This window comes from Vigna angularis, chromosome 2 (genome assembly GCF_016808095.1).
Source record: "Vigna angularis cultivar LongXiaoDou No.4 chromosome 2, ASM1680809v1, whole genome shotgun sequence".
NCBI lineage: Eukaryota > Viridiplantae > Streptophyta > Magnoliopsida > Fabales > Fabaceae > Vigna > Vigna angularis.
This window is the reverse complement of record NC_068971.1, coordinates 33,087,841-33,098,915: the sequence shown is the minus strand read 5'-3', so window position 1 is coordinate 33,098,915 and position 11,075 is coordinate 33,087,841. Positions and strand designations below refer to the sequence as shown.

Here is an 11,075-nt window from a genome sequence, read left to right as displayed (position 1 = left end):
GAGCAATGATTCAACATGTTGGACAATATTTAGGGTTTTCATTGTCTATCCTATAATGAAGTTATTAAAGAGTGACAAAAATAATCGTGTAAATGATAACTATAAACAAAATTACATCACATTGATACATTTATTTATGAATATGATGATGTTACTCAATGTGATGTAAAGTTTTATTTATTGATGAGGATTTGAGTACATATAATGATTTTTAAGAAAAAAATTGTGAGATCATACAATAGAGGAACCAAGTGCAATAGTAGAACCAAGGAAATTGAAAAACATTTACTACTACAAGTGACTTGGTTAATGAAGTAACAAAGCCAACTACTTCATGTAGATATTTTTGTTCAACAAACAATTTAGGGACCTTAGTATCACATGACAAAGCTTACACATGTGTATAAAGATCTATATTCATATGTAGCAAATAATATCAATCAACTTATATGAATGTCATTATTACTTATCTTTATGCTTTATATGAAATGAGAAATTTGAATTAATGATTATATTAAGAGAAGGGGTTCAATACAAACACATTATCATAATAATTGAATTTAAACAAGCAATGAAAGAAAATAAAATAGAAATGATTGTCAAAATTTACAAACAAGAAAATACATGCAATGGATAATATGAAATAAAAGAAAAAGGTGGAGAAGATGACAATAGAAGTTTGAATCAGAAATTAAGATTCAAGACAAATATAGGAACATGTACAATGTATTAAAACAACATCATGAAAAACAAATCAAGTTAATGCAAGAGAGGTAGGAATATAAAGTATAATAGAATCGAAATGAAAAAGACAAAAACAAGTAAAAAAAAAAAGAAAATGGTGACTTATAATGATATAAGAAGATGAACACTATTTAAAGATGGAGATTATGCTTTCATCTTCATGATAAGTTCTAAGTAGAATCATTACTTAACTACTAAGAAGATAAGATTCAAAATCTCTTAAGTACTCCCAAAAGTGTCCTAATTTCATATACTTTAAAAAATGTCTAACAAGCGATAAAGATGAACATTTATAATATGAGCCCTTCAAAAATCCTATGTTAAAACCTACTAAAATGTTTGAAATGAAATGTAAAATGATATAGAGTCATCATAACTTTGGTTGAAAATTAGAAGAAAAGGGAGAGAAAATTCAAATTTCAAAACTTTTTAGATTTAATCAACGGTTAAGATCAATACCATGTTTTCATGTTTGTGTGACACTCTCCATGTTTGTTTCACAGTAATCTTACCTTGTTTTCCTTGCCTCTTTGTAGCACACGTTTTCCCTACATTCTCTTTGAACCCACTATTCTCTATTTGTAGTCCTTCTCTTGGCCATACATTCTAATTACATTTGGGCTTCGGAAAACCCATCTAAAACTTATTTTGAACATTACTAATTTCACCTAAAAACAATAATTTTAGTTCATAAAAATTATAATACAATTTCTAAGTGAGAGAAAACACAATGAAAATATCTGATAAAATTATAATCAAATTGAATTTTATTCTAGAAATAAAACTAATTTATTATATTTACGAATACAGATCTTTTTCATCCTTTCACTCATCAAAACAAATATTTTTAAGAACACAAATAATAACTTCATATGTTTTATTTTGTGGCGTTTTTAATTTAGATGACAAAACATTTCAATCAAAAAGATGATAATATGACATTTAATTAAGGAGGTGAATATAACATAACAAAGTTATTAACAAAAGAACTAAATTATCAACAAAAGAAAGCTTTTTTAGAACAAAGCATTATTGAAATTCTTTGGAAGACCAATAAAATAGAGTTAATATCTTGCAAGGACCAAATAATACTTAACTTGTTTGGTACTGTTGGTGTTTATAAGAAAGCAAAGTTTCTTTAACAGAGAACAAAATGAACAAAAAGGAACGGGAAAATATATTGAAGGATATATGGAAGGAGAACAATAAAAACTTATTTTATTGAATCAGAAACGTTACAATTTATAAAATTTAAAAATAACTACCCACTAACAATGTGTTCCTAGAATTAAGCCATTAAATAAAATGCATGAATTAAAATAACAAACCTAAACTGATTCCTTAAAACTAGGGAAAAAATAAAAAAGAATTAAAAGGTGCAGTCCTGAAGCAATTTTTTAACACTCCTCCTTGTTTTAGGAGCTGCAAACACCAATTTTTTTCCTTAGAAGCTCGAACATGCTACCTGAAAGTGGTTTTGTAAATAAATCTGCAAGTTGATTTTCAGACTTGCAATAAATCAAAGTCACAAATTCATTTTTCTGCACTTCTCTTAAAAAAAAACAACTTGATGTTGAAATACTTAGTTTTCCCATGAAATACAGGATTATGGGAAATAGCGATAGCAACTTGGTTGTCAACGAAGATCTTGGTACTTTCTTTTTGCTCCAGACTTAAATCCATTAAAATCTTTCTTAACCATAAAGCTTGATTAATTGCAGTTGTTGCTGCAATAAACTCAACTTCTGTGTGGATTGAGCCACGATTTCTTGCTTCTTTGAGCTCCAAGAGAAAACACTTGATCCAAGAGTAAAACAGTAGCCTGAAGTACTTTTCATATCGTCCATAGAACCTCCCCAGTCACTATCAGATAAACCTGTCAGCTTAAATTCTTTGCTCCATGTGAACTTAACACCAAAATCACTTGTACCCTTCACATACTGAATCACTCTTTTGGCAGCCTTGAGATGCAATTCACTTGCACAATGCATGAATCGAGATAGAATACTTACAACATTTAAAATATCAGGCCTTGTTGCCGTGAGGTACATCAAGCAACCAATCAAGCTTCTGAAATATCCTTCATCAACTTTGTTAGCACCATCTTCTTTGTGTAGCTTTTCCTTTTGATTCATTGGAGTGCTTATTGGCTTGCATTCTTCCATTTGAAATTTCTTTAGTATTTCCTTTGCATACTTTTTCTGACATATGAAAATTTCACCTTGCCCTTGCTTGATCTCCATGCCAAGGAAGTAGGACATAACTCCAAGATCTGTCATTTCAAACACCTTCATCATCTCCTGTTTGAAGTTTTGAATATGCTCTGTATTGTTTCCTGTAACTAGTAGGTCATCAACATACAATGAAACAATAAGAATATCAGTGTCATTGTGCTTGACATACAAGGTTGTTTCTGATAGACTTTTCTCAAATCCAAAATTCAGCAAATATTCATCAATTTTGCTATACCAAGCTCTTGGAACTTGTTTTAGACCATAAAGAGCTTTCTTGAGAATATAAACTTTATCTCCCTCACTTTCCTTCACAAGTCCTTGGGGCTGCTCAACATAAATTTCTTCCTGTAAGATACCATTTAGGAAGGCTGATTTTACATCCAACTGGAACACTTTCCAGCTCTTTTGTGCAACTATTGCAAGAAGTAACCTGATTGTGTCCAATCTAGCAACAGGAGCAAAAGTGTCATAATAATCAACACCAAATATTTGGGCATACCCTTTAACCACCAACCTAGCTTTGTGTTTGTTGATTGAGCCATCATCATTAAGTTTGGTTTTAAACACCCACTTGACTCCAATTACCTTCTTGTCTTGAGGCCTATCCACTAGGATCCAAGTTTTGTTTTTCTCTATCATTGACAACTCCTCCTCCATTACATTTATCCACATTTGATCATTTTTTGCTTCTTCATAGTCATCAGGTTCACATAAGGCAATATTGCACCTTTCATAAACATCTGAGAGCAACCTTGTTCCTCTCACAAGAGCATCATCCACTGTTTGATTCTGCCAGTCATCATCTTCTTCTTCAATGGTTGAACTGGAAAACTTGAGTTTCAGTTCTGCCATGTTTTGACCCTTCTTTTCTGCATCATCCAGGTTCAACTCTTCATCCTCCATGAAGTGAACATCCCTGCTGACAATAATATTTCCAGTTTGTGGCTGTAAAATTTTATAGGCTTTACTGACAGAACTGTAGCGTATAAAAATGCCTGGTGAAGCTCTCCTATCAAGCTTGTCACGCTTAATCTATGGAACATGAGTGAAACACAAACAACCAAATACTTTAAGAAATTTTAGAGATGGTTTATAACCATACCATGCCTCAAATGGTGTAATTTCTCTCACTGCCTTTGTTGGAAGCCTGTTTTGAAGAAACACAACTGTATTTGCTGCCTCTGCCCAGAACTTTTTTTGGCAATTTCTTCTCATTCAACATGCATCTTGACATCTCCATGATGTATCTATTTCTCCGTTCACTAACTCCATTTTGTTGAGGTGTGTAAGGAGATGGATTTAGAGCAAAAAAAATTCTTTTTATTTTGATTTTGAAAATTTCTTGACTAGCTGCATCTCTAATCAAACAAAAATTGTCTTCAAAAGAGACTTTGAAGCCTCTTTCAATCAATTGGCCAACACTTAACAAGTTCTGTTGAATTTCTGGTACAAAAAGGACATCAGAAATTAACTTTGTACTTGAGCAACTTGTTATTGCAATAGTTCCCTTTCCTTTGACTGAAATATAATCACCATTGTCTATTTTGACTTTGGTGATGTTGGTTGGCTTTAAATCTTTGAAAAGCTCCTTGTCATAGGTCATATGGTTTGTGCAACCACTGTGAATTAGCCAACTTTCATTTTCTTCACTGCTTGCAAAACAGGTGGCCACAAATAATTCAACAATTTTAGCTTCTTCCTCTTGTGATTGATTTTTGCTCATGCATATGACTGCTTCATGTCCCATTTGATTGCACTTTATGCATTTGGCATCTGGTCTCCTCCAACATCTGAATGGAGGGTGACCCATTTTGCCACAATGTTGACAAGGAGGGTAATTTTTCTTTTCAGCCTTTCCTTTGTTGTAATTATTTTCAATGCTTTGACTGCTGGCTGGATGATTCTTCTTGTAATTTTTTGCTTGTTGGCTCTTGGCTAGAAGAGCACCTTCAGCAGCATAATCTTCCCTCATCAATCTTCGTTGCTCTTGGGCCTGGAAGGCATGTATCACTTCAACAAGAGTGATTTTAGAAATATCCTTTGTATTTTCCAAAGAAGCAATAGATGCTTCATACCTTTCTGGTACGGTCACCAAAATTTTCTCAACAATTCTGGAATATGTAAAATTACATTCCAATAATTTTATCTTGTTGGCAATACCCAACAATTTGTCTGAATACTCCTTGATTGTGTCAGACTCTTTCATCCTTTGAAGTTCAAATTCTCTCATCAAGTTAAGCACTTGCATGCTTCGAATTTTTTCATCTCCAGTATATTCTCTCTTCAGATAATCCCAAATTGCTTTTGCTGATTTGAGAGTCATGATCCTAGTAAAGATGGTTGCAGAAATGCCAGCATAAAGACATGACTTTGCTTTTGCTTTTCGGGTTTTCTTCTCTTATGATTTTTGATCTGGGCCACAGTGGGATTGTCAGGCAGCGGAAGGATTTCATAATCTTCTTCTATGGCTTCCCAAATATCCAAAGCTTCTAGGTAAGCCTCCATTTTAACAGCCCAAATATCATAGTTTTTCCCATTGAAAATTGGAAGAGTTGCTTGGAAAAAGCTTGTTTCAGAATCCATTCTAAGGTCCCGTAAGAAAAAAAGCTCTAGATACCAATTGTTGGTGTTTATAAGAAAGCAAAGTTTCTTTAATAGAGAACAAAAATGAACAAAAAGGAAAGAGAAAATATATTGAAGGAGAACAATAAAAACTTATTTTATTGAATAAGGAAACGTTACAATTTATAAAATTTAAAAATAACTACCCACTAACAATGTGTTCTTAGAATTAAGCCATTAAATAAAATGCATGAATCAAAATAACAAACCTAAACTGATTCCTTAAAACTAGAGAAATAATAAAAAATAAAACAGAATTAAAAGGTGCAGTCCTGAAGCTAACAAGTACTTCATATAACATCTGTTTTTGAAACCAAACCCTCAAAGACTTTAGAAAAAGCAAATTATTTGTCTCAACGTTATGAGCATCGATCTTGCTTACATGTGCATCCACACAGTTTTATATATATAAAAAAAATATCTCGGCATGAGAGGACACGTCAGAGTTGTTATATAAAATCATTCTAGTGTTTTCACTTATGAGGACATCTAACATGACATAGGAGACAACTTTTTATTCACATTGCCTTAAATTACTTTGCTTATGTTGTAATAAGATAAATCTATTCATTTTGGATATGCTATTCTAAGCTTGTTAGCTCATTGTCTTTTATGTAAGTTTGATCCTTAGCAGAGTCTTTGGTTCTTCAACACATTGATTTTAGTTTCTTGCGTGATTTTGTCAGTTTTCATTTTGTTTTTATAATAGTTATGAATTTCTTATTTGAGTTTAGGTTTGATTTAGTTTCATGCTTTTGTACATGTTTTTCTTTTATAATCATATCATGACAAATGATAGATAAATTTTGAAATGTGAGTTTAATGTTTATTTAAAATGTCAAAATTCAGACTGACAATTTAAATAAAAAAAGGTCTTTTTGTTCTTCATCATGATATCAAGTTTTAATATCCTGAAAAATTTATCAAAAGAGCAAAAGGCACGGTTTCATGGGTAAGAGAAACATTGAACTTCACAGAAAACACAGCCACTGAAACAGGTAACCAAGGATAGTGCACATGCCGAACAGAATTTTAAGAACGAAATCAAGGGTACTGTCTGAAAAGTGACGTGTTATAAGGTTATGAATCGAAGGTTGTCAAAAGCAGCATAGTCTTTGTCCCTTGTACTCTACTAGTTTTCACAAATGATGCTTTTTTACAAGCCTTCAGTTTCAGTGGGGTGAATCAAACAACTGCCAAGTCCATATACACTTGAGACTTGCACCACCACATTTTTACATCACGATCACATCGGACAGAAAGAAGAAAAACCCGACAGCAACGAGGTCGATGATGGCATGTGCATCCAAGTCACAACTTCACAACATGTTCTTTCACAATTTGAAGGAGTTACCGCACTATGTTGATCTAACACATGAACATTTTACAGAAGTGTCATGGTGATGTCAATAACCAAAGTGGATGGCTATCTCTTGAGTAGCACGTGACAGAAGATTGACCGAAGGAGGCATGTGCATGGTAGAGGATCTTTTATAGCAGTTAGGTGACATAGTTTGGCATTCTGACACATCTGCTACCATAATTGAAGGTTGTTCAAGTTCAGTATTCTGCTCTTGCTTCTCATCATCAAGCTTTCTCTCCTCTTCCATGACTCTCAAAAATGCCTCAAGTGCATTACACATCCAGTCATATCTGCTGAGTCTGAATGCCTCTTTTATGTTTAACTAGGAACACAAAATATGAACTTTTATTCAGTATTCATGCTTCATGTGATGTCAAAAAATACAAATAGTTGCAATGTGTTTGTGAAGGTTTATTAATTGCAGCACTTTTAACGATTTGAAACTTTAATTATGAACTTCTCCTAAGGGTGTATAATTCTTTAAGAACTTATCGTAAGGCTTACCCATTGGCGAGAACGATTTTTCTGCTCTGGCCAATGCTCAAGTTCTTCAGTCACCTCCAAGGCAAACATGTATCCTCTGCAGCCTCCTTCAATGCTACACAAGTCTTGACTGCTTTTGCTTCTGAACTCCCATATTCCTAATGGAATTTCCTGAAAATGAATGCAAGAATCAGCATGATCTCATCATTATCCTAATTGTTACATGGAAGAATCATTACCACGTTCAATCAGTTATTTTTCAGTAAGCAAAAGAAAATGAAGTACACGTAATGGACCATTAACTTGATTTTCAACCAGTTATGTTTGCAGTCAATGCTTCATGATATGGAAGCAAGTTTCATAGATGGCTTGTGATGTTTATGTAGAACAGTAGAAGTATAATCTTTATCCTATATTTTTTAAACTGCAAGAAGAGTGATTCAGGGGAACTTAGATTATTCCATTACTAGTTTGGGCCATAACCGGGTGACTATAATGAAACTACCAGAGATGAGTATTTCAACAAGTCCAGGACCAAAATTTACTCCAGCTAGACAATATGAAATGGTAAATCTTTTATCCATCATGCTGAAGCAAATTTATATTCATGGAATCAATCACAGTATAAGTGAAGAGTTTCCATGCAAGCAAAACAAATAAATGTTTGTTTTGAGAATATCTGAAAACTAACAGCTTTGCATCATTGTTTGAGCTTAAAGGGAGGTGTGATATCTCATATCTTCCGTAGATGGTTAAGTTTTCTTTAAGATATAGAAAACTTACAAAATGGAAGCTGAAAGCAATGAGAAATTTATGGCATAGCTAAAATTTTTTGGATGATATCACCACAATCATCATTTCTACACAGATTATTGAATACCATCGATTCTTCCCTTTGTTATATCATTCTGATTGGTATTTTTAAACATTCCTCGATGAAGATGGATTATAATAAATACTTCAACAACGAAGAGGGAATAATTGAACCTACTCTTAGTATTCCTTTAACTCCTGCTTCTTCTAAAGCTTCGCGGCAAGCAGCTTCTGTGACAGTCTCATCATCCTCCCATCCACCCTAGCAAGAGAAGAAATACAAATTTTCAATATAAAGGGTTTCATGTTAATAAAGTTCATTAATCATTGGTGCAAACAATATGAAGTACCTTTGGGAATACAAGGTCATCACGTTTTGGAGAAGAAATCATTAGTACTTCCATTATCTCAGTTTCTCCCATTAGATCTGTGTTGTCCTTTCTCCATCTATAGGGAATACATCTATCAAAATGCAAAAGAAAAATTGATTAAAATCACATTGGTGATAAGATTCTGTTGTAACTACTAATTCTCATTAGATGCTAGTCCTTAAAACTCTATTCATAATCTATATCTGTAGCAACAATGGTTACTGTTCAAAATAAACTCTGAATATTTATCTCAGTTCGATATTACCAACATCCAGAAATCCAAAATTAAGATTAACAAAGGTTGGTGGCACTTCTAGGTTCTTACTGTTCTGCTGTCACAAATCACTCTGGGTTTATTACCCTTTTAGTAAAATTTCCTTTTGGGTAGAAATCTGTAGTATCAACAGGTGATCTTTGATTTTGAAAATAGGTTCTTCTTCTGGGGCATATATAATTATGGTGTTAAAGAAAAACTGTAGTGGGTTTCATGTTTTTTTATTCAGTTTTGCAATACCAAATTTTATAGAATCCATGAGATATGTTAAGATAAAAGGAAAAGTAAAAGTAAAATGTTAAATTGTCTAAGTGGGACATTAAATTGTCCCACCGATTCATTGTTTTTGTTTTGTGTAGCCAAAAGGTTTAAAAATTTGAAGAGTGGCTTTCCCTAGTTTAATCCATTTTTGTGTTTACTTTATGGCCACTTGGATACATTGATTGCTTGAAACGAGGATCAATGATTCCAGCCTGATAAAAAGGAATAGATCCGAAATTTCCCTGCAACTACTAATAGCAGGCTGAATCCAACCTTCAACCAGAAACATGTTTCCCATGACTTGCATGGAAGGTTTTATTAATTTTATAAACACCACCACTACCCCAGTTAACTACTCTGCATGAGCCACAGTGTTGTTACCGATAACTCTCGAGATTGTCTTCTTATTATATTGAGATAAAAGCCAAAATAGATCACGCAATTTGAAGCATTTTATTATATAGACATTAAGTCAATGTCATGGCCCACTATTTTGATATATGATTGCAATGAACACATCCGCATGAAAATAATAAAATAGTTTAACATCAAACAGAGAAGACAATTATGTATCAACAGTTTTGAGATGCCCCTCTTCTCTATTACATAAGCAAAAATCATTTAGATTTCTACTACTGAACATGCCTTTATTTACTAGACAAGAACAGAGAAGAAAGGAAGGAAAAGGTAAATCACAAAGAAGATAGATTTTTACCATCAAATACACAGATGCAGAATTGGAACCATATTTTGAATAAGTACTATAAAATGCATGGCTATAACAAAAAGGAGCGAGCGATACAAGTCAAAAGGGGTGATAAGGAACAAAAGGGAAAAAGATGAGATTTTGAAGGTTATTAGATATACCATGTTAGATTTGATCTGTAAAGGTTTTTAACAAACACCTAAACCACATCCAAGTAATTGAGGTAAGCATGTGGAGCTTTCCAACAATTACTTGATGCATTTTTTCTCTGATATGCATATGGTTGTAAAGAAGAGTGATAATATCCTTCAAGGATCTGAAGGACTCAAGAAGATTTTCTCCATACAAACGTGTTAGAAAACAAGGGGTAAGTTTTAAATACACGTTAGGTACCCTCAGGAAATGACAATTGATTTTGAGATGAAATCTAAGAACAGTAAAGAAGCCATGGCGTGAAAATGGAAAAACTTACCCAGAGACAAGGCGCAAATTGTCTTCATAACGCTGTCTTTGTCGCCCTGTTCGTGCTGGCACAGACGACATAGGTTCTAGCAAAAGACAAAAAGCAGTGGAAACAGACAAAGGAAAACAGGGGGGAATCAAAACCAAGGTTGTGACTTTAGAATATGGGGGTGGTTGAAATGGAACAGATGAAACAAAAAGCGTGAAAACGTTAACGGGTGAGGCTCAACCCTGAACACAAAGAATCTCTTGCATGAGAGAGGCTTAATAGGCGAGGTGCTGTGTTTAGGTTGAACAATTGTTTAGATGAAGGTTCAGGTGTTAAAGTTTCAAGAACCCTTTCATGATAATGGTTTTGTTTGTTTTCATAGCACAAGGTTACTACAAATAGCCGAACCAAACCATAAATGGTGGCAACCCTTTATCCCTTTTGCAAAGATGGAAATCTAGAAGAAAATATGCTTGTTTTAGCAGAATGGCTTCCACGGAAAATAGGGAAAGAGAGTGATAGAGCTTTCACGGGGTGCAGCAATGGCATCCTTTTATATAGCAACCATCTCTTCACCTTCGTATTCAATACATTGTTTTTCTATTTTAAAAAAATAAATTGGTCATTGTGTTTAACTATTCTTTATTCTGATTCTGCTAACAACAATTCTTTCTTAATTTAATTATAAAAAACACTTACCTGATTGGTAAGTTTAACCAATACAATGTAACATGACTGACAAATTACCAACTC

At 33.4% G+C, this 11,075-nt stretch overlaps 1 protein-coding gene across 1 annotated transcript; it reads right to left on the bottom strand.

The window, feature by feature from the left end:
- Nucleotides 1–6,618: 6,618 nt before the first annotated feature.
- Nucleotides 6,619–10,863, bottom strand: LOC108328367 (nudix hydrolase 12, mitochondrial). The gene is made up of 5 exons (XM_017562226.2): nucleotides 10,344–10,863; nucleotides 8,610–8,721; nucleotides 8,438–8,521; nucleotides 7,468–7,617; nucleotides 6,619–7,285 (listed from the first exon to the last, which is right to left on the bottom strand). The coding sequence occupies exons 1-5, from the start codon at nucleotides 10,412–10,414 to the stop codon at nucleotides 7,007–7,009; spliced, it is 696 nt and encodes a 231-aa protein (XP_017417715.1). The 5' UTR covers nucleotides 10,415–10,863; the 3' UTR covers nucleotides 6,619–7,006.
- Nucleotides 10,864–11,075: the final 212 nt, after the last annotated feature.

What these genes read in the sequence shown, in the direction of transcription:
- LOC108328367 (XM_017562226.2), bottom strand. Translation starts at nt 10,414, where the DNA reads ATGTCGTCTGTGCCAGCACGAACAGGGCGACAAAGACAGCGTTATGAA. An exon ending in ATGACCTTGTATTCCCAAAG is followed by an intron (nt 8,522 to 8,609) that starts GTACTTCATATT and finishes TTCTCTTGCTAG; the next exon opens with GGTGGATGGGAGGATGATGA. An exon ending in AAAATCGTTCTCGCCAATGG is followed by an intron (nt 7,286 to 7,467) that starts GTAAGCCTTACG and finishes TTGTGTTCCTAG; the next exon opens with TTAAACATAAAAGAGGCATT.